Here is a 26,965-nt window from a genome sequence, read left to right on the forward strand (position 1 = left end):
CCTCCATCCAGATAAATCCTTAGGTCTAAAAAGGTCATCTCCGTAGCGCTATATTCCATTGTAAACTTCAAGTGGGGATTCAGACTATTAATCCATTAATTAAACTCATTTGCTTCTTCTCTGATACCCGTCCATACCATCAGAACATCGTCAATGTACCTTTTCCACAACCAGATGTGATTCAGGTAAGGATTGGCATCATCATAGATGTATAGTGCTTCAAAGTTATGAACGTACAGACATGCCAGACTTGGAGCACAAGTACTTCCCATGGAAGTTCCATGGGTCTGTAAATAGAATGTCCCTTCGTATTTGAACACATTCCTTGTAAGGAGCAAATGGGCGCAGTCTAAGATGAAACCTGCTGGCTTCATTTACTTTCCATTGTATTTGTTCTAGTAGTTCTATCACTTCCAGAGTGGATTCCCGGGTATTATTAGTGTGTAGTGATTCCGCATCCAGAGTCAATAGTATATCTGTTTCTGTGTCAAAAGTAATATTGCTCAGTTTGTTCAGAATATCCTTTGTATCTCTTAAGTAGGAGGGCATTTCAGTCACCCATCGGTTTCAGAAAGACATCCACGAATTCAGGTAGGGGTTCTAGTGCAGACCCAATACCCAACACTATCGGCAAGACTTTTCAACCATACAAGAGGGACAAGTAGTCAGTCATTCTTTCACTCTGGCTATTGAGATTAAAATGGTATTCCCGTTCAGGGATAAGATATCTAGCCCTTGTGAATATGTATCTTAGAACAGTCCTTAAGATTTCTCAATCAGCAACAGTGGAGTCTATAGCAGATGCACTGACTCATTTAAACAATGGTGCCCAAGTATTTATGGCTGGGACTGTAACTCCCAAGATTCACATGGGTTTGAATGATGCCTTATAGTCAAGCCAGAGACATGGTAACATCTAGTGTAGGTCAGGATGAATGTAAGAAAACTTCTAGAGTGGCTGCCCAATTAGAGGAGTTGGCTGTGAGTTTGGGCTTAAGGCTAGTGAATAGGAACACCAAATCAGACTCAACCTACCTTTAAAAGAGGAGTATATACCAGCCATTTAGATTACATATTCCCGGGCCAAGCTCTTTGGCCTTGTCTCTATAAGACGGTGGTAGGAAGAGCTGATAGTAATCATCAAGCGTCAAGTGCTGTTTTTGACCTCTGTCCATTTAAATGTAATAGTCTTGCTCTAAGAACTGTATGTTCGAGGCATGTGGGCTGCTGAATTCATATCTGTGCATAGATCGCCGCATAGTGTTGGGTCCGGATGATTGCACTTTGTTGTCTTAGAAGAGTCTTCGAAGTATCACGAGATAGGTGACTCCTCCCCTAGACTACAGTGCGCATGGGCATCTTCTCCATCCTCAGATTTTTTTCCGCCATTGGGTTCGGATGCTAACTCCAAAACTCCAACTTCGGAATCGAAAACAAAACTTTCTAAAGGCCTTCGACTTCGACGGTATTGTTCTTGTTCGGTACCTCTCTACTCGATCCAGCTTTCCATCTCCCATCGGTCGTCGACGCGGGCCGCTGGACCTTTTCGACGCCACGTGAGCCGACCGTCGATGGAAAGAAGCCCTTTTAAAAGGTGCCCACAATGCCACTCCAAGTTCCCACATACTGACAAACACTCGGTATGCAACAAGTGCCTTTCCCCAGATCATAGGGAAGAAACCTGCCCGGCCTGCGCCCAGTTTCGGTCGAAGAAAACCATACGGATCCAACGGGCCGCTAGGCAAGAGATGCAGCGACAGGCAGCGGAACCGGACAACATCTTCGATGATGACCAGGAACTACTGGACGCTCAAGACTCGGACCTAGAGATCGTCACCGTTGAGGACTACTCAGGCTCCGATGACGAGATCCCACCGGGGCAAATCGTGAGTACACTGCCCCCGACACCAATAAGCCCGTTACCGAAGGCTCCGGTCGAGGCATCGCCAAAAGGCCTTAGCCAAGATCATAAAAAAGTTTTGCCAGCCCCACCATCCGGCTCGGCTCCGAAACCGGAATCGAAACCTTCAGAGACCCCAGGGCCCATTAACATCGTTCCGAAGAAGGTTCCAGAGCCAAAAAAGGTCGTCTACCCGAAGGGCGTCGAACCGAAGAAGGCCGTACAGCCAAAAAGCATCGAGCCAAAAAAGACTGTCGACCACAAGAAGGCCGCTCAGCCAAAAAACGTCGACCCCAAAGAGGTAGTCGAACCGAACAGGGGCACGCAGCCTAGGGACGCCAAACCGAAGAAGGTCGCCGACCCGAATAAGCCTACCGGTCCAAAATCCATCGACCCGTCAAAGGTCGCAAATAAAAAGGGTGCCGTACCGTAGCCCGTAGCACGGCCGGAAAAACCTGTTGACCCAAAGATAAGTGCTCTGAAGACACCAGTCGATCCGAAGAAGAACGTTGACTCGGAAAAGGACACTCATCCCAAAAAGCCTACGGAGCACAAAAAACGTGTCGACCCGAAAGTTCCAGTCGACCCCGAATCACTCGTCGACCCCGAACAAGGGCCCGAGCCGACAAAAAGCAAAAAAACACCAAAAGTCGTCGAAAAAGAAAGTGTTACCAACGCAAAGAAGTCTAACACTCAACCCAGGACTGTAGAGGAAGAGCTCTTCCACCCAGATCCATCAGACGACCAAGCTAAAATATACATCAATCCAGACACTGGTAAAGTTACCATCCTGCATAGAAAGAAGAGGCCTTTGGACTCAGGATCACATTCCCCTATTCCATTAAAGAAAAAGGACTTTGGGACTTCTCCCTCTAGACCCTTCATTCCTTTTCAGCCTATCATGCCTACTACACCCTTTAATCCTTACATTCCTTACTCTCCTTCTCACCATGGGGACAATGAGGGTAACATGGGGGATGAGCCACAACCTCAATATGATTTCCCACTAGATCCTCAACCACAAGAGGAACCATGGGAAGAGCCAACAGACCCTTACAACACCCACCCCATCCCTGATGTACCCTCTTATCCTACTAAGCTGTCACCTACAGATGACACCGTAGTCTTCAATCAACTGATAGACAGGGCAGCACAATTCCACAATGTAGATATGCATAATGACCCTGTTGTGGAAGCCTTCTTATGTGACACCTTCCCCACTTCAGAAAAAAGTGTTAGAACACTTCCCATGTTTAAAGGAGTTCTGAAACATGCACCGGACATATTTAAGGATACAGCCAGGGCACGGGTAATCAACCCCAGAATAGAAAAGAAGTATAGGGCAGCTCCTACAGACCCTACTTACATCAGGGGACAGTTACCACTAGACTCACTGGTAGTGGCTAATGCACGTAAACGGGCCAACTCCCAAACAGGGGAAGCACCTCCCCTTGATAAAGAGTTAAAAATACTGGAGGCATCAGGAAAAAGGGTAGCAGCACAAGCCTCCAACTCATGGCGGATTGCTAATACACAAGCCCTACTGGCTCGTTACGACAGGGCGCATTATGATCAACTCGAAAGCCTAATGCAACACCTGCCTGAGCCCTTGAAAGCACAAGCTGATGACCTCATACAAGAGGGAACATTTATAACAAATGCCTCCATCAAATGTGCGCTTGACGCAGCAGACACCGCAGCTAGGTCAATTAACACTAGTCTTATTACGCAGACATGCATGGCTGCGTATTTCCGGTTTTAAGAATGAGGTGCTATCCACCATTCTTAACCAACCTGTCAATCAAGATTTCCTATTTGGCCCTGCTGTCGACACCATTTTGGATAAAATGAAAAAAGACACAGAAACCGCAAAATCAATGGGGGCATTGCAATTTCAGCAACACAGCGGCTCCTTTCGGCGCTCCTCATACAGGGCCACTACACGAGGAAATACCTCGCAAACATCTGCCTCATACAAAAGTAACAAACAAGGTTCCTTCAACAAGAACACAAACAGAGGAGGTTATAGGGGCAACAGTAATATGGGAAGAGGACGTGGAGGCAATAACACCAGAGCCTCCACTGCCACAAAACAGTGACTTCATTACGCTGCCTCCAGACCACATAACACCGGTCGGAGGCAGACTCCAACAGTTCCTACCTGTCTGGCACGCAATTACCACGGACAGGTGGGTGAGAGAAATTATCCAGTTTAGTTATTGCCTAGAACTGACTTCTACACCACCAAACATACCACCCAGACATCGTCCTATGCCACGGAACACATCACCCTGCTCCAACAAGAGGTGAAATGCATGCTGGAAAAGTGGGCCATAGAGCAAGTCCCTTTCCACCAGCAAGGGACAGGAGTATACTCCCTATACTTCCTTATCCCCAAGAAAGACGGCTCCCTCAGACCAATATTGGACCTCAGACCCCTAAATCAATATATACTATCGGAACACTTCCATATGATCACACTACAGCAAGTGCTCCCGTTGCTCCAACAAGGAGATTTCCTAGCAACCCTGGACCTCAAGGATGCGTATTTTCATATACCCATCCAGCCCACAGAAAATACCTCAGGTTCACAATAGAAGGTCAACACTACCAATTTAAGGTTTTGCCCTTCGGGGTTACCACGGCTCCAAGAGTGTTTACAAAATGCTTTGTGACAGTGGCAGCACATCTCAGAAGGCAACACATCCATGTTTCCCCCTATCTGGACGATTGGCTAATACAAGCGAAATCGTACCAACAGTGCACAGCACACACATCTCAAACACTTCAGTTGCTACACAGTCTAGGGTTTTCCATCAACTACCCAAAATCACATCTGCAACTATCCCACGCACAGCAGTACCTGGGAGCCACTATAAATACCTCAGTGGCAAAAGCATATCCAAACTCAGCAAGGATAGCCAGCATGCAGATACTCATTCGCAAATTCCTGCCACAACACTCTCTGCCAGCTCGAATCTTTATGCAGCTCATAGGCATGATGGCCTCCTGCATATTCATTGTCCCCCATGCCAGACTCCAGATGCGCCCATTACAAGAATGCCTAGCACGGCAATGGGACCAGGCTCGAGGACAACTAAAAGACCTAGTGTTGGTAGACAGTCGCGCTCACAACTCTCTGCAGTGGTGGCACCCAAAAACCCTTTCCAAGGGGCGACTCTTCCAAGAGCCGGTTCCACAACTAGTACTGACAGCGGACGCATCACTGACAGGCTGGGGAGCTCATCTCCTTCAATACACAGTACAAGGGCTCTGGACAACCAAACAGAAAAGGCTACATATCAACCAACTAGAATTGCTAGCGATATTCCTAGCCCTGAAAGCATTTCAGAAATACCTGTACAGCAAGACGGTGTTGAGAACGGACGGACAATATGACCGCAATGTACTACATCCAGAAACGGGGAGGAACGCACTCTCCACAGCTGTCCCATCTGGCACAAAGCATATGGAAGTGGGCCATTCCCAAAAAAAATTTTCTCCTTGCAGAACACCTTCCAGGGAAGGACAATCAGATTGCCGACCTGCTCAGCAGGCACAGCCAACAACTACACGAATGGGAGATTCACCCCCAAGTTCTCCAGCCATTCTTCAAAGAGTGGGGTCACCCAGAAATAGACCTGTTTGCCACAAAAGAAAACTCCAAATGCCAGTACTTTGCCGCCAGATTCCCACATCCGTTGTCACTTGGCAATGCGATATGGATGAACTGGTCAGGCAGATTTGCGTACGCTTTTCCCCCAGCACCACTGATCCTGCTGGTGGCACGCAAACTGTGACAACACTCACTCACACTAATCCTGGTTGCTCCCACATGGGCGAGACAACCGTGGTACACAACGTTCCTCGAACTTTCAGTGGTTCCTCATCAAAGACTGTGCCTTGCTCCCCATCTTCTAACTCAGAACCATGGAGAAATAAGACACCCAGATCCCAATCAGATGAACCTAGCGATCTGGCTCCTGAGGTCTTAGAGTTCGGATACCTTAACTTGCCCCCAGACTGCATGAACATCATTAGGGAGGCAAGACGACCAACCACACGAGCGTGCTATGCAGCTAAATGGAAAAGATTTGTTATTTACTGCAACAATAACCAAATCAACCCATTAGACGCTTCCATACAAAACATTATATGTTACCTGCTGCATCTACAAAGATGTAACTTAGCATACTCTTCTATACGACTACACCTCGCTGCTATAGCAGCATACCTTCAAAACAGGCAACATCTTTCACTATTTAGAGTACCAGCAATCAAAGCCTTCATGGAGGGTTTGAAAAGGGTGATCCCTTCAAGATACCCCCCTCCCCAGTCTGGAATCTAAATATAGTACTTACCAGACTTATTGGCCCTCCTTTCGAACCTCTACACTCATGCGAACTACAATTCTTAACGTGGAAGGTTGCATTCTTGGTTGCCATTACCTCACTCAGAAGAGTGAGCGAATTACAAGCATTAACAATCCAAGAACCTTTCATGCAAGTACATGCCAACAGGGTGGTTCTTAGAACCAACCCTAAGTTCATGCCTAAGGTTGTATCCAATTTCCTTACCAACCAATCAATAGAACTGCCAGTATTCTTTCAAAATACACAGTCAGTAGCTGAGAGAGCCCTACACACATTAGATGTGAAAAGAGCCCTACTTTATTACATAGACAGAACTAAATCATTTAGGAAGACAAAACAACTATTTGTTGCTTTTGCACCACAACACAAAGGAAATCCTATTTCAAAGTCAGGAATAGCCAGATGGATAGTTAAATGCATTCAAATATGTTATCAAAAGGCAAAACGCACTTTAACCGTCCCCCCAAGAGTACACTCTACAAGGAAAATGGGGGCATCCATGGCTTTCCTAGGAAATATTCCTCTTGAAGACATCTGTAAGGCAGCCACATGGACCACCATACACACTTTCACAAAACACTACTGTGTAGACGTGCAAGCAAAACAGCAAGCTGCTGTAGGCCAGGCTGTCCTCATAACTCTTTTTCAAACTGCTGCAGCTGGCACAGGTAGCCACTGCTATAGGAGATACTGCTATACAGTCTATGCACAGATATGAATTCAGCAGCCCACATGCCTCGAACGGAATATGCTACTTACCAGTATGCATCTGTTCTTGGCATGTAGGGCTGCTGACATTTATATCGCCCACCCTCCTCCCCGGTGCCTGTCGCCGCTGCAGCATTATCTTTGGCATGGCCATCTCTTACTTTCCTATCTCCATCTCTGCCACAATGGCGAAAAACAATCTGAGGATGGAGAAGATGCCCATGCGCACTGTAGTCTAGGGGAGGAGTCACCTATCTCGTGATACTTCGAAGACTCTTCCAAGACAACAAAGTGCAATCATCCGGACCCAACACTAGGCGGCGATCTATGCACAGATATGAATGTCAGCAGCCCTACATGCCAAGAACCGATGCATACTGGTAAGTAGCATATTCCACAACAAGCTTGTGATAACAATCAATATGAGAAGTGTTAATTGGTCTGCACTGGCAAAAGACAACAAAGTCCAGGCCCAAATGTACATTTTGTTTTTTAGAGGGAATCACCCCTATGATAGATGAATGCTGCAATTTTCCTAAGACAAATTTTGTGACCCTACATTCTTATCTGATGGAACAATTGAGGACCTTGTTCAAAGAAGACATGCAGGAGGGAAGCAAACCAATAAAACCCCGTAGATGGTACCCAAAATCCTGTTGGATTGCCAAAGACAGACTTCTAATTACACTAAAAAAAGGGAACTGCATTGAGACAAGAGAAGAAAGGGGGATATACTAAACAACACTAAGGGAAGCTAAAAGGGACTGGGAGGCCGGGCAGTGGATACTCTTAACAGATGCTCTTCAGGACAGAAACATCAAACTATTTTGGAAGCTGGTTGTTATTACCTCGACAACAGTGAGTTCCTTGGACTCAGCAATCCAGCCGGAGATTTGGGTAGACGGATTTAAGGAGCTCAACAGGGACTGATGCAGCCACTAATGTGTACAGTCGCGGAGACTGCCTCTCGCCCTGAAGATAAGGCAGTGGAAGAGTCAAGAAGAGAGCATCTAACATTTAGCCTCGAGGAAACAGGACAGACCCTAAAATTACTAAAAAAAGAAAAGGCACCATGCTTAGACGGCATTTCTGGGGACCTATACTTATCACTCCCTGAGGTTTGGGCGCCATTTCTTAACACCTTAAGTAATGCTGTCGTATGGGGCAGGGGTGTGGAATTTAATAAAATATCTACTTGTCCATGAGGCAGGTTACTTCATAAATCTACTTGTTCTGTAACAAAATCCACTTGTCCCTTTGGTGCCATGTAGTGTGGCAACAAATTATGGCAGGAATCTCATTATATAGAGGCTCTGATATAGTGTCTCTGAGTAAGCCAGGGCTTATACCATAGTAGTGTTTGAATACTTGCAATCCCCTTATGTTGCCACGTTCCGCAGATCTACATACTGGGGCTGTAGGTAACGGTAAGCAATAGTTTCAGGGTTAGAATGCCCTTCGAGTCTGTGCAAACCTACTAACTTGTATGTTTTAAGGGTTTTCAACAACTCTTCTCTAATCATAATGTTGGAAATTTACTCCTGACAATGGCAGGTAAACCTTTTTAAAAATTTGGGAAAAAAGTGGTTTAGTGGTAAAGTGAACTTGCAAACACTCTGATTTTCGCACGAGCAAATCTACACATGCATATTTGCTCATGCTAAAATGCAGTTCACAAATATTTGCTAGGAGTACTATTTCTTGTCCTACTTCTGTAAATTCATTGGATTTCACGGAGGCTGTATAGCTGCACTTAATGCAAGGACATATACCATGAGTGCACTTTTGAGACTTTCTTTAATAATTGGACCCCCCAATTTGGTATAGCGTTGACCATAGCCCTTTGCGTTTATTAACATTCTATTGCTCTCTCTCTATGTATCGGCTGGCTTCACTGTGAGTGCCAGCATTCTGCTCTTTCACAAGGAGCATATCGGCACACAAAGTAGTTTTGTTCAGTGCCAGTAAATACTGTGGCAGTTTGTGCTTTCTGAGACAAAAAACTGTTTTAGCTTTTGCCAGTGTTTGTTATAATGGTGAGAGCCCGGCAGCTCCCACATCAATAAGGTTTCACATAAACATGCCAAACCAATTCACACATTGACAAAACTGAAAAGCTGACCACCAATTTCAGACCGACTGGCTTTGCCAATGCTGGTTTATTTTTGTTTCACATAATCTTATTGAAACTGGTTACACTGATTATCAATGATGACACTTTTTTGGAATAATAGCATGCACCAACACATGTTACTAAATGATGCTGCAAAGAATTGGTACCTGAAATGTTTACCGGTAGTTTAGTGAATTTTTTTTCTTCCTGCTTTCATTTTTTTATTAACATTGTATTTTGAAAGCAAAGAATCCTCAATCTTGCTTTCAAGCTTCTGCAAATATTTGCATCAAATCAGGGAGCATTCTGGGAGTATTATACATAGCCTCATATTTCTAAACTTTGAAAACGTGTGTACACATACTGGAACAACTGTAGAAGTGCAGTCAGAGCTTACAACATTTACTTAGAGCGCTCACTCTAATAATATAGGTTTTCAGTTAATGAACCCTAAATACAAGTTTGAACAGCATTAACATATGGACAAAAAGTTTGCCGTAACTGCAGACAATGCCCTTCCCTGATCCATAATGCGGTACTGCAAACTGGCAGCCAAAGGGTTTGTGCTGCAGGGGGTTGGGCCTACTTGTCCCAAGGACAAAATACACAGGAAAACTTGTTGCCCTGTGCCCCAAACAATATATCCTGGGCGTCGGGCTATACAAATTCCACATCCCTGGGCCGTGTGGGGGGATGGGGTCCCCAACATGGCACGGTGATTTAATAGTGCCAAATCATAAGAAGGGGAGTAGATACTCACCAGTTAACTTTAGACCAATAAGTCTAATTGACAGTCAAAAGACCTTTGGTAGACATATTTTGTTCCGGTTACAATCATGATTATTGGATCATCAATAATGAAATAAATAAATCGTATCCTCACTGATCCCCAGCAGGGTTCAGGAAAGGGATTAGTACCCATGATTAAGTTTTCCGCTTTCAAATTTTGTGCTGGAAATATAGCACCTTGAGGCGGGACCATTGTTATGTCGCCTTCCTTTATCTGGTTCCAAGGGAAGAGCTGTGGAGGGTTCTAGAATCTTATGATTTTCACAGGTGATCTTTTACAAATGCTGATACTTATACGCCGATACATATGCCAGGGTGAGGTGGAACTGGGGAGCTTACAAACCAGACCCCTGTAGAGCGTGGCATCAGCCAGGAATGTGAACTGGCACCCACTGTGTTTATCCTCTGTATTAATGGTGCTGTAGCTTACATAGCACAAAGTCATCATGATGCACCCAAATTAAGTGGTGCTCCTGTCCCAATCTTAATGTTTTCAGGCAATACCCTTCTCATTTCAAGAACTCTCATGGATTTGCTAGCGGAACTGGATTCCTTTACAGCCTTCTGTGTGAGCAGGGCTTTGGAAATAAGTCCCACTAAATCTAATTAGAACATTAGAATGTTGGTAGCTCCTTTGAAAACAATGGAGTAGCTCCGGGCTTATAATGGCTGGTATAAGCCTGGAGCTCCAACGTTCCAATGTTTCTTTGTTCACAGCTCTGGCTGTGAACAAAGGCTTCAGGGAGCCTGAGGGGATTCCAATCCACTTGCGCTCACTTAAGGCTTTGTTTTATTTGTTAGAACATTCTACCCTCTAGTGGCAGAATGTTCTAATAGCCTTATAGCCCTTCGTAGCTGGGCTATACTGGCTATTAAAGTCCCTCTCCCTTGTTAAAGGCCCTCGCCTCGGGCCTTTAACGCTGGAGAGGGCCTATAATAGCCGGTATAGCCGTGTCGGAGGGAAGGTCAGAAACAGAAGCGAGGAGGCCGTATGGGTTGAATATTGCAGGGTTTATTTAGGAAGAGGGAGTAGCCCACAATAGTGGTGGATGGAATGAGATTAATTAATATATATTAAAAAAATTAAGAAGAGTACAATGTCTCAAGAGTCAGTCTTGAGAGTGAACTCCCGGGTCCACTCTTAGAGAGCTCGTCAGGTGGTCGATGAAGGAAAAAAAAAAACGCTCCAGAGGAACGGCAGATTCTTGGTACTTCAATGGGTAGAGTCTTTCCCGGAGTACTGGAGGCACTCGAAAAGAAGGAAAAGAAAATATCGGTCACTGACCCTGTTAAGGACAATATCCTTGATATATTCCGTCACCACACCACGTGCGAGTTTGGGCTTTTCAGTGAGGTGGGGGGGGGGGGAATACGTGAAGAGGCTTCTAGCGTATTACAAGGAGAGGCGCAAGAACATCAGCGTGCTTCTATGTAAAACACAGGGTGTGAGGGTATCGGCACTCTTAACAACCATAGCAAGACCCCCAGCGTTTTCCTATACTCAAAACCCCGGGTGCGAGACTTTTAGCATTTGGATCAGTGCCCCGGGCGCGTACATAAAAACAGAGGGAGAAAAGGTTATCACTACCCCCGCGTCTCCCAGCACGTGTCCCGCTCAGAGTCCCCCCCCTTCTACCCACTGCCCGTCACGTACCGTGTCTGCCACAACTCTCCTTGAGTTGTGGCGGCTCATGCGCGTCCTCCGGGCTCCACCACTCTTTGGACCAGGTTTCAGGGTCTTTGGACCCTCGCTGCGGATTCCTCCGTCGACTCTTCGTCCCTCTGTAGATTCCTTGGCTCTCTCGCCATCTGCTGCTTTCTCCGTCTTCTCCGGCTCAGCTGGCGCGCTGATGCAATCAACTTCCGGCTTTTTGTGTTGGTGCTGACCTTTGATCCCGTCTGTGCATTGGTTGGCTTGCTGAGTTCCGGCTTCTGGGTCATACGCGTCAGGCTGTGGGGCGGGGAAAAGAGTCCTGACTACCGGATTGCTGGTACCGTCGTCATCGTCATAAAGACGGTAGGGAGACCAACGGCACATAATGTCGTTGGGGATTGCCATAGTGGGTGCTTTCTCCTGCCCCTGATCTTCCTCACAAGCCTGCTACTGCGGGCTATAAGGCTATAGTATATGGTCTTATAGCTGCATAAAACATTTCGGGGTAAAGTGGCCATAGAGGGAGTTTCCATTGAGCAGGTTACATACTTTGAGTATTTTGGTGTAAGGAAGTCATACAACGTGACATGGACCCACCCAAATAGGAAAAAACTAAAACCATTCTCCATCAAAGAGCTTCAGCTATTGGAAGGAAGCACAAGGCTTTCTTGGCGGGGGAGGGGGGCTATTTTACCAGCTCTTAGTGTGTACAAAGCTGTAGTTGCAACATATGGCGCTGAGATATGCGGGTACACAACTGGCAAGCACGTACGCTGCTTGAAAATAAATGTATCCGGTCCTTGTTAAACTTGCCCACCAGTACCCCTCTTATACAACTTAGATTTGACATGCCCCTTAAGCCTATTCATCCAGTGACAGCCTTAAAACCTTTGCTGAATTTCAAAGGAGATGAAGCCTTATAGGAATGCCATGTCAGACCTGATCTCCCAGGACCCCCAAACATTCGCCCTGTGGGTTAAGTATGTTAAAATTAAGTTTATCAAGATTAAAATGGAAGAGCTGTGAGTTTCTCCGCAGGGGATCAGGAAGGGCAGCATCCAGAAAGTTAAGCAAGCCTACTGGGAATCCATCCTAAAAAAGATTTGGAATGATCAGGCCAATGTCTCAACTTCAAGTGTTCCCCTAACTACGTGCAGTACTTGAATAGAATTTGTCCCCAAGGCAAAACATTTGTATGTTAAATTTAGAATGGGCATTTTGGCCTAGAATACCGTTACAGCTAAATGGGGAAAAACAGGCCAAGAAACATATGACTGTACACTCTGTCCATCGCAAAATGAGACTGAAGCACATTTTCTCTTCTTTTGTGCTAAATATAGAAGACCTCGTGTGAAATGGATTATTCCGCTATGTAAGGCTCTGCGGGTTAGTAAATACCAGGATACACTCTTCTGAAAAGCTAAACAAATTAACTGATTGTGTTTGCAATGTCTCGTTTCTTGTTGTGGGCATGGAGACTGAGCGCGTAGGATTCTCCTACGTAGATTTGTCATGGGACCAATTTGAATATAAACAAATTAGCATTTTTTATATATATATATATATATATATATATATATATATATTAAATTAGTGCTTCTCTATTGGATCGGTTTAGACGCTGAGTATAACAGACCATGGAGTGATCCTGTCTTGTATGAGGGAAATAATAGTTTTTATGCTTTAGGTTCCTAATTATATTCAGGCATTCTTATTTGATATTTTACATACTGAATTTAATTTAATTATCTCAGACCTGTTTACGAGTACGTTTGTGGTAATTTTTATACATTTATTTATTATTGCTTGACCCTCTATAGTACTTTTTCTGCAACAAAGAAATATATTAGCTCGTGGCTATTTGCACAAGTATCGAGATTCAGCAATTCAAAGGTAGAAGTGCATAACGGACCCTGAACTGAAGTTTTTGTCCTTTTCTCTTGTTTTTCTTTTTCTCACTTAAGCATATGTTATTTTGGACTATATCGGTTTTGGGTATGTAATTTGCTAATGGTAGGATTAGGTTAATTTTGATATTGTAATTTTTGCACAAATTGTGTTTTACGTGTAGAACTGCTTTCTAAATGTTTGCGTGTGTTTTAATGTAGTTCTTTTTTTAATCACTTATGTACAGTTTTTGTGTGCTATGTTACTATGCACTATGCACTTTAGTTGGATGACGTTTTTCTTCCAATGCACTTTATTTTGTAACTTGGAAGTTTTAGCTATGTGATGTGTACATATTGCTTTTACTTGTTATCTGCGTACATATTATTTTCTACTTTTATGGCCGTACGGCCAAAATAAAGTTTTACTACTACAGTCATTCTTTCTTTATTCAGCAAGAGCCATAAAAGCAATTAAAAAGACATTTCTTTGTACAGTATTCGTAAAAAAATTCATATAAGATTTTGAAGCCATAATAAACGTTAAAAGCTCATTCCATGCAATAATCACAAAACAAATGAAAATACAGAACATTTTAAAATATCCAAATGCATGCGGCGTCCTTGCAGCTAAGAAAAACCAAAGGTGGTGATGGACGGAGCGTTGACAATACAAACTCACCCCCAGTCAACTGATCTGGGTTTAATCCATCACCGTTTTTTAGCTCACTCCGCCACCCCAGTTCAGACATGGCCATATGCAAATCAATCTGACCCTGTGCCTCATGGGAACAGTCCAGCCCGAACTGCCAAGCCATGTCTTCCCTGGACCTCAATCAAGCTTCCCAGGACCGGTTTCTGGCATTACAGCCGTCTTCAGCCGGGCTTGCTTGACTCCAGTGGCAAAGTGAGCAAGGGACTCACGTCTGAGCATACCCTGCCAACTTAGGGCAAACAAAGAAAAACCAAAGGTGGTGATGGACGGAGCGTTAACAATACAAACACTCACCCCCAGTCAAATGATCTGGGTTTAATCCATCACCGTTCTTTAGCTCACTCCGCCACCCCAGTTCAGACATGTGTCTAACCCAGGGTGGTGTGGAGTGCAAAAAAATGATGGATTTAGGCCCAGATCCTTGTACTGGGATGAATGTATGACATTGTTCTACATTCTGTCCATCAACTGTGTTTTTTGCAATTTTCACCCGAGTGTGCTGGGTATGCTCAGACGTGAGTCCCAGGCTCTCCACACCACTGGAGTCAAGCTATCCAGGCTGATGAAGGCTGATAGCCAGAAACCGGTCCTTGGATGCTTGATTCCGGTCTGGGAAAGACATGGCTTGGTAGTTCGGACTGGACTGTTCCCATGAGGCACAGGGTCAGAGCTGATTTGCATATAGCCAGTGTCTAACCCAGGGTGGTGTGGAGTGCAAAAAAGCGATGGATTTAGGCCCAGATGCTTGTACTGGGATGAATGTATGACATTGTTCTACATTCTGTCCATCAACTGTGTTTTTTGTCCTTGCAGCTAGCACATTTTCTGAGAATTTAAGACATATAAAATAGTTATCAATATCAGTATATACATTCTTAACGTTTCCTGATGGCTACGGCACTCCTAATAAAAATGGAATATTGTAAAACTTCCAACCCAGCCTGAAATGCCTGTTACATTTCACAATTCAGGTTTTAAAAAGGTGGATCTAGGGACTGAATATAAAGTGTAAAACTGAAAAAGTGACAAGTGCTCTGTTTCTCGGTGTTACAGTGGCATGGGGACAAGTCATACTGCCACACACATGCAGACAGAAAAGCAAATGTAAAATACATTAAGTTGATTTTTAAACAATGTAAGATATGACTTGCAAGTAGAATTTTCAATCAACAATAAAGAAGGTTCAATATTACTGACAGTTGACACCTGCAAAATAGTGATCAATCGTTTCCATGGTCTGTGCTCTCAATAACTTCGCATTAGAAGAAGCTCTGCTTAATGTTGTTTTACAGTCTCCCTGCTATTTGCACTAAGGTTTTGAGGATTTAGGATAATTTCCTTTAAGCCCCATTTATACAAAGTACATTTTAAGTAGGCAAACCAAGGGTATCCTAATGGTTTTTCTAATGATAGGCAGTCAGTAATACATTACCTGCCTAATGTCGCCTTTGTGTTCAGCCAACATTTTATCCACAAGTGCTGGGACGCCCTTGGGTAGCCATGCGCTATACAAGTGCGTATTCATTCATTTATTCATTCACAAGAGGTGTGGGCTATACCAATCTGATTCTCAATATAGGGCAATCTCAACTCCTAGTGGCAGCTTAAATGTGTGGAGTTTTTGTTTTGTAAAGAGTTGTTATCTCTGCTGTTGGTTCCTGTTTTGATTTTCTAGAAAAGCGAAAGATGGTCTCAATGTTCCTGCCAAGTTGTTGCGTTTTCACCAAGAGGAGGGATTTCCATAAGAGGTTTGAGCTCAAAGTTAAGCCTAAGTAATGCAAATTTGTAGTCTACGAACCCCGCATTGCGAAGCTTTTTGATTTGTTATTAATAGGTCGGCACGTCATTACATAATACTCCGCATAATTGACTTTCGAGTCTAAGTTTTTCCTAAAGCCCTCAAAATGGTCCAAAAGGTTTTGCAGGCCATTGGCCGTGCAGGGAATCAAAACCACATCATCTGCATTCAGAAGGATCGGTGTTGGTTGGGTTCCTTATTTGGGGAGATCCTTACCTGACCGTATTAAGTGACTGTTTATTTCATTTATGTACAGTGGGAACAATAAAGGGGTTAAGATGCAGGCCTGCCTCGCACCTCTTAGGCCACAACGCACAGTGACTTTCAGATCATGGTGTAATTGTCTGATTAAATTAAGGAAGTCTGCATCAACACCCATTTTCTCCATTATAATCCAAAGTTTTCTCAGTTTACTAAGTCAAAGGCACTCGTTAAATCATTAAATCAAGAAAAGCCAAGTGCAAGGTCCCCTTTTTTAGCCAACACTTTTCCTCACTATAAGATGGAGATTTATAGCTGGTTACACATTTTCTATCCCAATTCTGAAGCCAAACTGAACTTTAGACCACATTTATTTTTCCTGTGCTCAGACTACTAGGCAGGACAAAATAACTCACCCTACGGTTTTTACAGTGGAATCAATAAGGGAGATTGGTCTATAACAAGCTGGAGAAAGTTTGTCTCCCTTTTTGAAAATAAGGACTATAATAGCCAGTTTCCAAGACTAGACCGGTCGCAGCGCACCGGAGTAGGGACGAATATGTAATCCAAAGCCAGCCAGCCAGTCTGTCCAGTGGCGCCGCTCCTAGGCCTACCGGAAAGGTGCATGGAAGTACTGAGAGGGCCCAGGGGACCAGCACACAAATGCTGCTCTACTCAGTGAAACAGATTATCCACTGGTGCTGTAAGGAGAGTCTGAGACATAATTAACTGTACACACCACTGTCATCGGGTATCTGTTCTTAGGACGCTTTCATACACATTTATCACAGTACATTGTGCACCCATAATTGATACATGGGAGGCACCACAGGTTACAGTTTCTTTACCACACCAGTCTGTAAAAGACCCTTGTAAGGGGGCAAATAGAATTATGCCACAAAGGTCAGCCACCACACTAGTGTTGAACCTTAAATTGGTTCCAACACAAATGATGACGGCACCACTTGAGCCATTGCATGAAGCAGAATTAAAATTCATAACCATGAAAACGTTCCTGGCTGCCGTCTCATTGCTGCCAAGCGTCAGTCAGTTGCAGGCACTCGCAGTGTGTGAACCGTACCCACAAATAAACAAAGATTTGGTTGTCATGAGGACAAATCCACATTTTTTTCCCTTTTATTTAAAGTGATATGTCCTTCCCACGTTAGTCAAACGGTACAACTGCCACCTTTTTTCCAAAGCTAAAAACACATGCAAACATTAGACGTCGGGAGAGCCGTACTGTATTTCTTGCAAAAAACAAGACAGAATGGGAAAGGCAATCAAATATTTATCTCGTTTACACCTGCAAACATTAAAGTTACCTGTCACCAAAGGGACAATCGCAGGGTGGCTAGTACACACTTTTCAAACTTATTAAAAACTAGTCGGGTGACTTTGGAAGAATGACAAACGGCTCACACCACTAAGAAAAAAGAAGCCACCCTAGCCTTCATTGCTAATGTATCCATACATATTTGCACAACAGACACATGATCATCAGTATACATGTTCACAAAGCACTAGTACGTAGGCATTCAAGGTGACAGAGAAGCTCAGGTGGGGCAGAAGGTCTTAAGACACCTATCAGCAAGCCTACGCTCTGCACTGCCCAGCCTCCCAAGTGCAGGAAATACTGCTGCATATTTAGTGCACAGTGTGTGAATGAAGAAAACATCCACGCTGCAAAACAAAAAGGGGACTTGAGCATAAGAGTAGTTTTGCAGCTTGAAGACTTTTCTGGTTTCACATGAACCCCTTCTACCTCCCCTAGAAGAGGTGAGGGTGCTCAGCAAGGTGAAATGGCTGCAATTACGATAAGGTACAGAGCCCTAGAACAGTACAGGTCATCAAGGGGGGGAAAAAGAATCTGAAGACACCGACCATGCACTGGATCTGCGTTTGATGTCATAGAGGGTGGACTATACCCACCTACTGGTGGACACCCAAAAGGACAAGAAAAAAGAGAAATTGGGGACAAGACAGAGAAATGCACAGCATGTAAATCCAGAAGTGTTTTAAAGATGCTAGAATGCTCATTTTCATTACTTTAGTTTCAAGAGTTAAACAAAATATTCAACTCTTCAGTAACAGAAGTTTCCATCATGTCAGTATTGTCCTTCACAGAAGGGAGTGGTGAAGACTTACACAAGATGGATGCCTTCTCTTCCCGTGTTTACGGCCGCCACAGTAGACTCCTATGTCTCCATTGGCACTGACACTGGCAACTGAGATATCAATTATGTGAGGCTAAACAGAACTGAGGGTTGTTTTGCAGGGTTTTCTCTTGGCTGGGCGAGATGCAGATCGAAGCTTTGTGAGCATTTCAACCTAAACATTGATAATCCGTCCCACTCTTAGTCTAGTGGCTGGATCGTTACATTAGGTGTAGCGAAACTATAATTTGTAGCTTGTCAAATGCTGCATGAGGCAAAAGAGTTAGATCCATTTGCACTACAGTGCTGCAAAAATGTTTGAAAATATTCCTCCTTCAAAAACATCTAAACCTTAATAATTTTGGGGGCGATGGCTTTAAATATCCGAGTGATAAGGAACTGTCACGTTGTGAAAAATGGCAAGTGTATGCTTGATAATTTAGAATGACTACCAGAGGGGCCACCTGAGAGCAGTGAATGAACTGTACTTTTATTCGTTTTTTTAATCTTTTTATTGAAACGCTTATTTTTGTGTGGCTGCAAAACTCAGATGGATTGGTGCATCCTCCTCCAGTGTACCCCAAGCCTAAAACTAGAGGTGTCAATAGTTTGTAAAGCAACCTGTTAGGCTCTCGAATTTTTAGAGCAATTACTTCAAAATGAGTTCATTCATTAACATGTTGTTTGAGGTACACTATGACTTCAGGGTCTAAGTTGAAGTTCATGAGAAAGGAATAACTGGAGTAGTTAGAGGGTGTGCTGCTAAGCAGGTTAGTGGTTTCTTTCAGGATGGGCTTGATTTATGTAGTTTGTAGCTAAGGCAGTGGAGAGAAGGGATGCAGGATGTGAGGAACTGCAAGCAGTTAGGATTGTGTACTCCTCGATAGGCCTCCTCTAGCTTGTTTGTGGTTGAGGTGTTGCATGCTGTAGCCTGTGGCTACAAGCACCTTTAGCATGATTGTAGAGATTGGGATAAGCCATATGTTGTAGTTGAGGTTTGTACAAGACATCTGGAAGAGACTATTAGTTATGGAGTCCTTACCTTAGAATTACCCCCAGACTGGATCCAGAGAATTTTTCTTCAGCAGTACACCTGCTAGTCGGTAGGTGGTGTCGATTTTCATCTTTGGCATCATGATCGCCGGAATTACGTCGTGGTATCTACTTAGACGCCGCCCCTGCGCGCTGCCGTCAGTTCTTTCTTTTTGCACACCAGCCATCGCAGATTCGGAGAGAGCGCTACCCTTAGTCTTTTTTGACTAGAGTTTTTTCGACTTTTTGCCGACTTCTTTTTTCTTGTAGTTCGACTCCTGGTGCAAGGGATGTCACATGGACGGACCGGCTTCAAACCTTGTGACTCCTGTCACAAGTTGATGTTGGTCACGGATCCACATCTCATGTGCCTCTAGTGCCTGGAGCGCAACCACGACCTGAAGTCGTGCTCCGACTGCCGGGCCATGAACCCGAAGTCTTTGCGGGAGCGGCCCGAAAGCTTTTCGAGGCCCGGCAGTCAGTTCCGAGCCGCTCGAGGTTCCGAGAGGGAGGTCGCAGGACCGGTTGCGGAGTCACCACCATCACTCCTCTTCGAAGTCTTCGTCTTTGGGTAAGTCGAAGCACAAGAAGAAGGCTAAGAAGCACCATCGCTCTTCGCATCCTCCCGTCCGTTGGGCGACACAACACGGGATGAGAAAGGTCGTCCGGCTCCGCCCGCGGAGCCTGTTGGGTCGGCTCCTTCCTTCCCGGGAGCCGGGACGACCCCTGCCCATCTCTGTCGTTTTTACGAAGCTCTCCACTCCATCTCTGGGCGCCTTCGGGCCCATGTACTCGGCTGGGTGTTCTAAGCCTTGGATTCCGGCACTGCAGGGCCCCCAGGGATCCAGGCATAGATTCGGATTGGCATCAGTCGACCTTGCGACACCTCCGGCGCCAAATCCATCACCCCCAGGGATCCAGGCCTGGATTTGGATCGGCGCTGGTTAACTTTACGACACCTCCGGTGCCGGATCCTTCGACGACACCTCCGCCATCTCCAATGCTGGTTGTGTCCCCAGCCGGCTTCGGCCTCCCCTCGACATGGACACGGAGCCTAACCGGTGTCGACCAACAACGGTACCGGCGCCGACTGGTACTTTTGTACCTCTGTTCTATCCTGGCATTCCTTATCGCCCTGAGTGGCAGCCCCAGGAGGTTGAGGAAGACTGGGAGGGGTCTATTGACACTCTTCCAGACCAGCTGGAAGAGCCTTACTGGAGAGAGGAACTGGGTGAGGCCAGTGGTCTGGATACATCCCCAGACCTTGGTATACTTTCTCCCCCTACCGTGGCTACGGAGGAGGGAGCCTCCTACGATATGATGTGGCGTAGGGCGGTTGAAGCCTTGGGCCTTGAGCTACCTCCGGTGGCAGTCAGGATTAACCTCCTGACTGAGGTGCTTCATCCAGCAGCAGCCTCTTCGGAGCACCTACTGTCATTTAATGAGGCCCTCACAGACATACTTCTGGGCACCTGGTCCAAGCCCAGCACAGGGTCTCATGTGGATAGGATGATTGCCCGACACCACCGCCTAGCCCCGGGCGACCACACTTTCCTCTCCCAACACCCTACTCCTGAGAGATTGGTGGTCAAAGCCTCAACATCCAAAGGCGAGTTCCCTACTGCTCCCCTGACAGGGAATCCAAGAAGCTGGATGATCTTGGGAAGAAGATGTTTTCTTCCGCCAGCTTAGGACTGTGATCGGGAAACACCGCATGTGTCTTGGGCCGTTACACCCACTCTGTGTGTGACACGGTTACGCAGGTGCTGCCATAGTGCCCGGGCCATATTGTCGCTGAAGGGAGGGATGCAGCAAAGTGCGCCATTCGCTGTGGGCTGGACACCGCCCACTTGCTAGGCAGGACGATTTCAGCATCGGTAGCCCTGAGACGCTACTCCTGGCTGAGGTCCACAGGCTTTTCGGGCGCTGTCCAATCTATTCTTTTGGACAGGTCCTTTGATGGCCGTTGCTTGTTTGGCGACAAAGCGGACAATGCGCTCGAGTGCTTCTAGGACTCTGAGGTTACGGACAGATCCTTGGGCCTCATTACCACCTCTTGCCAAGCACAGTGTGCTTTTCACCAAGTTCGTGGCTACGGAAGGGGTGCCCCACCACGTTCTGCACAGAGACACAGACCTGCGCAGGCTGTCCAGCCTCTGCGGGCCCGGAGGCGTGGGACCCACCGCCTTGGGTCTGGGGGCCAGCAGGCGGTTTGGTCCACCAGTGCCCCCTCTGCAGCAGCCTCTAAACCTTCCTAGTCTGATCTTTCAGGGCCACCAGTTGCCAGTGAGCGGCAGGATCTGTCATCACATCTCCCACTGGCACAACAAAATGTCGGACAGATGGGTTTTGCAGATAGCCCGAAGGGGCTACTCCCTCCTTTTCGAGACTACCCCTCCCTCCATGCCACCTGCATTCAATCTCATGTCGGAGGATCACCTGGCCCTTCTCCGTCAGGAAGTTGTAGCTCTCTTGGCCAAGGGAGCCATCGAGCCAGTCCCTGTGCCAGAAGTAGGTCATGGCTGCTACTCACACTACTTTCTGGTGCCCAAGAAGGACAAGGTCCTGCATCGTCTCCTAGACCTCAGGGACATCAACCGCTTCCTCCGGAAGGAGAAGTTTAAAATGTTGACATTGGCTCAGGTCCTGTCTGCCCTCGACCCTGGAGACTGGATGGTAGCGTTGGACTTGCAGGACACTTATTTCCACATCCCCGTCCTGTCGGCCCACAGGCGTTACCTACGATTCACGGTAGGCCATGAGCATTTTAAGTTTACCATTCTCCCCTTTAGCCTTACCAGCGCCCCTCGGGTGTTCCTGAAAGTGATGGCGGTGGTCGCAGCTCATTTGCGCAGAGCAAGTGTTCCAGTGTTCCCCTTTCTCGATGACTCGTTGTTGAAGGTGAGCTCGCCCCAGGCTGATGTCGCCCACCTCCAGAATACGGCGGACCTCCTGCATTCGCAGGGGTTCACAGTCAACGTGCCGTAGTCTCACCTGCACCCTTCTCAGAAGCTCCTTTTTATCGGAGCGGTTCTGGACACAGCACGGTTTCGGGCCTATCCTCCCGAACAGCGTGTCTAGGATATTTGGGCTATGATACCGATGTTTCAGCCTCTATCCCAGATTTTGGTGAGAATGACCCTGAGGCTGCTGGGCCTCATGGACTCCTGCATCCTGCTGGTGGATCATGCCAGGTGGCTTATGCGGGCTCTGCAGTGGGACCTGAAGTTCCAGTGGGCGCAGCATCAGGGGAATCTGTCCAATGTCATCCAGATCTCGGCTGGGACTGTTCACCAGTTGCAGTGGTGGCTCACAAACCAGGATTGGGTCAACGGCAGATTCCTCTCCCTTCCCTAACCAGATTTCACGGTGGTGACAGATGCGTCACTCATGGGATGGGGCGGCCACATGTGAGAGGCGGGGATCAGAGTCCTCTGGTCTCCAGTGGAGTCCGGGCTCCACATCAACCTTCTGGAGCTCCGGGCGATTCATCTAGCACTGAAGACATTCCTTCCTTCTGTCAAAGGAAGAGTAGTGCAGGTGTTCACAGACAACACTTCTGCCATGTGGTAGTGCAACAAACAGGGCAGAGTAGAGTCGTGGACCCTTTGTCAGGAGGCCCTTCTTCTCTGGAAGTGGCTGGAACATCAGGGCATGTCCCTGGTGGTTCAACACCTGGCAGGTTCCCTGAACGCCAGGGTGGACAAACTCCGCTGCCGGTGTCTGATGGATCACTCGGAGGTGGTGCCAGGTCGCTTTCAGCAGTGGGGAGAGCCTTGGTTAGATCTATTCGCCACCGAAGGGAACACGCAATGTCCGCAGTTCAGTGCGTTGGAATTTCCAAGGCGGCACTGGGTAGGCAACGCTTTCTACCACTTCTGCCCGGAGTGCTGAAGAAGATCAAGCACGACCTGGCCCAAGTAATTCTTGTGGCACCGGACTTGGCACGAAGAGTCTGGTATCCCGAGCTCTTGAACATGGCCATCGATCCTCCGATCAGACTGACCCTTCGGGAGGATACTCTGTCGCAGCAGCAGGGGACGGTCCTCCACCCGAACCTGTCCAACCTCCACCTCCTTGCGTGGAGATTGAGCGATGACAGTTGACAGCCTTCAACCTTCCTCCTGAAGTTTTCAATCTTATGTTGGCAGCCAAGCAACCCTCTACTAAAACAGTATACACCTGCAAATGGAACACATTTGTGGCATTGTGCGCAGCAAAGGCTGTGGATCCACTTTCTGCCCCCCTTTCCGAGGTTCTCCTTTTCCTGCTTTCTTTGGCTCAGCAGGGCTCTGCTCTGAGCACTCTCAAGGGCTATTTTTCAGCCATTTCAGCCTTTCGTTGCCTTCCTGATCAACCTTCGCTTTTCAAGTCTCCTATTGTAAATCATTTCCTTAAGAGCATTACCCACCTGTTTCCTCCTATTCCTTTTGTAATGCCCCAGTGGGACTTGAACCTTGTTCTCACTTACCTTATGTGTGCTCCCTTCGAGCCGCTACATAATTGTCCTCTCAGACTCTTGACCTTAAAGAATGCTTTTCTGGTTGCCATCACTTCTGCTCGCAGGGCGAGTGAGCTTCAGGTTCTTTCTTGTAAGCCTCCTTTCCTTGCTGTTCATCCGGACAAGATTATCCTTCGAACTCGACCTTCTTTTCTTCCCAAAGTGGTTCTCTCTTTCCACATAGGACAGACCATCACTTTGCCCACCCTCTTCCTGCCCTCACATCCTTCTAAAGAGGAGGAGAGGCTCCACTGTCTGGATCCAAAACGTGCACTGTCATTTTATCTGGATCGCACAAAACAATTCCGGGAGGATGATCAGATCTTTGTTGGCTTTGTGGGCGCCAAGAAAGTTTGGGCAGTGCAAAAACCAACCATCTCTCGATGGGTCGTTGTTTGCATTAAAATGTGTTATTCTTTGTCATAAAAGGAACCTTCAGTAGGGTTGTGAGCCCATTTCACCAGGGCGAAGGCAGCCACTACTGCCTTGGGACATGGAGTCCCCCTTCATGACATCTGCCAGGCAGCCACGTGGGCCTCATTGCACACGGTCAATAAACATTACTGCCTGGACAGCCAAGCCTGGAGAGTTGGCTTCTTTGGCCGCTCCGTTCTTCAGGACTTCCTGGTGTGAACTTTGGTTCACAGACCCACCTCCGGGGTTGGTATTGATGGGGTATTTATTCTAAGGTAATGAATCCATAACTAATAGTTTCTTTCAGATGAACAAGTTACTTACCTTCGGTAATGATATATCTGTTAGAGATATATATTAGGTATGGATTCATTAGCGCCCCACCCATCCTCCCCATTCTGCAAACTGACTTCTAGAGTAAGGGGCTCTCTTTCAGGAACCTAGTTTTATGCACCGTGGTCACTGTCTTGCATGACTGCATTATGGCACCGCGTGTGGCCAGAAAGCATTTTCTAATAAACAATGTGCTTTTCTAAGACAAACTGCTAGATGGAGAATAACGCAAAGGATGTGTTTCTAGATCAGTGTAAGCTGTGCAACTAGTGTTACAGGTAAGCCATTTGATTTGTGAAATGAAACAATACAGTGGAGAAATACTGAAATCCGGAGTGGGCCTGAAGCAGGCGGGATCATGCATTGGCACCATGCATTCTTATTTTCTGTCCACAGCAAAGAAGTTCATGCAGAGATCACAACAAGCAGACCTACGTTCTTTAGAAGGACGTTTTGTTGATTTTAAGTATGTTACTAAGTTTGAAATGCAACATTCCGTAGTGTTTTTTTTTTTTTAAATATGAGTGATCATGGTTTTTTTTATTACTTCAAAAGACCTTGTTGAATAATATTGAAGGCGTGTAGAAGAGTGATTTGATTTTTGAGCAAAGCGTGTTATCCACCGTTTTGGTTAGCAGCTCTATCTACCTTTTGCTGCCATATTGATATGTTATATGTTAAATGTTCTCATTTCTTTATGCTGAATGTTTTTACAAACTGGTGGCATAGTTTTACAGGTCTGTCCTGTTGGTGATCTCATTTTGTACATTCTAATATATTTCTCTCTGTCCCTCAGATATTCACACGGAGGCAGTGCAGGCAGCCCTGGCAAAACACAAGGAGCAGAAGATGGCGTTGCCAATGCCAACTAAGAGACGGTCCACTTTTGTGCAGTCCCCGGCCGACGCTTGTACACCCCCAGGTAGGAGGCACTGCAGCCAGATGCATGCTGAATGTACACTGGTGAGGGGTAGTCAGTGCGCATCTTGTGTAAGAGTAGGTTAACAGATGCTGTTTAGCAGACAAGTAAACTCTGTTAACTCCTATCTCCCAATATTTTATTTGAGAAGCCCAGAGTGCATTTTACAATGGGGGATTTGGCCTTTCAGTTGTAACTTTACATTACTAGTTTGAGTCAATGGTGATTTCAGATGCTGTCTGATCCAGTTTTTTTTCTGGAATTCCCACCTTATGTAAAAGGTGTCAACACAAGTCATTTTCGGGATCCCAGTCCCCCTTAGTTCTCTAATTGAATTTGTGGGAGTTTGGGTTACCAGTTAAACAGTAGAAACGCGTCCCCAATGTGCCATGTATTGTTGACATTGCTGCCTAGCCACACTTGGTATTTAGAAAGCCTTGTACCAGTGCCACGATATATTCTGGCATCAGTGCACCTGACTTGGGCTGTCACTGCTCTATTTCACTATTCTTGGAACATGGCTCCACCAGGCACCATGCTTTGAGGTACCGGTGCACTTTTGCAGCCTTGTAGAATCGCTATGCCATATCTTTGTTAGCACTGCACCAGTTCATTTTCTTTCTTCAATTACACCCACTCTGTTTTAATGAATGATGATCCTGTTGGATTGGCCTTGTCTTTGGTGTTTTGCTATAATTGTTACCTGAAGATGCCAGGGCGCAGTTAGCTGAAATAGCTGTAATATTAAGGTTCATTATAAGTTTTCCCTTTAGTGCCCAGTCAATAAGCTGCCTCATTCTCTAGGTTTACAGTACTGTCATGTCGTTAGAAAAGTCTATAATCTGCTCCAATTTTACTATCTCTGAGGAAGGGTTACCAGAGTGAAATGAGTTGTGAAGTTTTAGTGCTTGGTTGCGTCTAATTATTTTAAGGTGATTGGAACAGCTAAAAAGACAAACCGCCGTAGGGGGGTGGGCTGATCTCAAATGCATCTGGTTTGTTCACTTTGACTTAGTCTGATGTTGGGTTGATTTGTACTTCTTTGGTACCCTAGTCCAAAAAACCTTTTTAGTTGGATAGCCCTCAATGCGGGTCTCCTTGCTCCAAACACTAATTACATTGATCCGGGACTTTGGTTATATTTGTCAAGTGCAGCCATAAATGGACTTTGCTCCTTGGTCTGCTGCTTTGTTGTTGGGTATGGACCACATGGGTTAATAGTGATCTTGGAGAAAAAATACTTAATGAAACTTATTCATGAAAAACTTCCTCTACAACAATGTTTTCCTCTTGATTTTTTCTTGTTCATGACGTTCTCCGATCCATCCTGCTGAATCTTCTTTGTCAAAAGAATTCTTTGCAGGATCACATCGATCCAATGATACCCTTTGTCCTCATTTCTTCTTTCATTCTGTCCAACATCTTTTTGTCTTGTAAGTAAAGGCTCATACTACCCCCATATTTATTTTCTTC

The 26,965-nt window shown here is 45.8% G+C and overlaps 1 protein-coding gene across 1 annotated transcript in view; it reads left to right on the forward strand.

Moving 5' to 3' along the window:
- DIP2B (DIP2 acetate--CoA ligase B (putative)) overlaps window positions 1–26,965 on the forward strand; it is an 805,292-nt gene that overhangs the window by 310,503 nt on the left and 467,824 nt on the right. The window contains exon 4 of the mRNA XM_078688921.1: window positions 25,370–25,495. Within this exon, the coding sequence (XP_078545047.1) occupies window positions 25,370–25,495 (126 nt within the window). The remainder of the gene's footprint in view (window positions 1–25,369; window positions 25,496–26,965) is intronic.

This window comes from Lissotriton helveticus, chromosome 1_1 (assembly GCF_964261635.1).
Source record: "Lissotriton helveticus chromosome 1_1, aLisHel1.1, whole genome shotgun sequence".
NCBI classification, from domain to species: domain Eukaryota; kingdom Metazoa; phylum Chordata; class Amphibia; order Caudata; family Salamandridae; genus Lissotriton; species Lissotriton helveticus.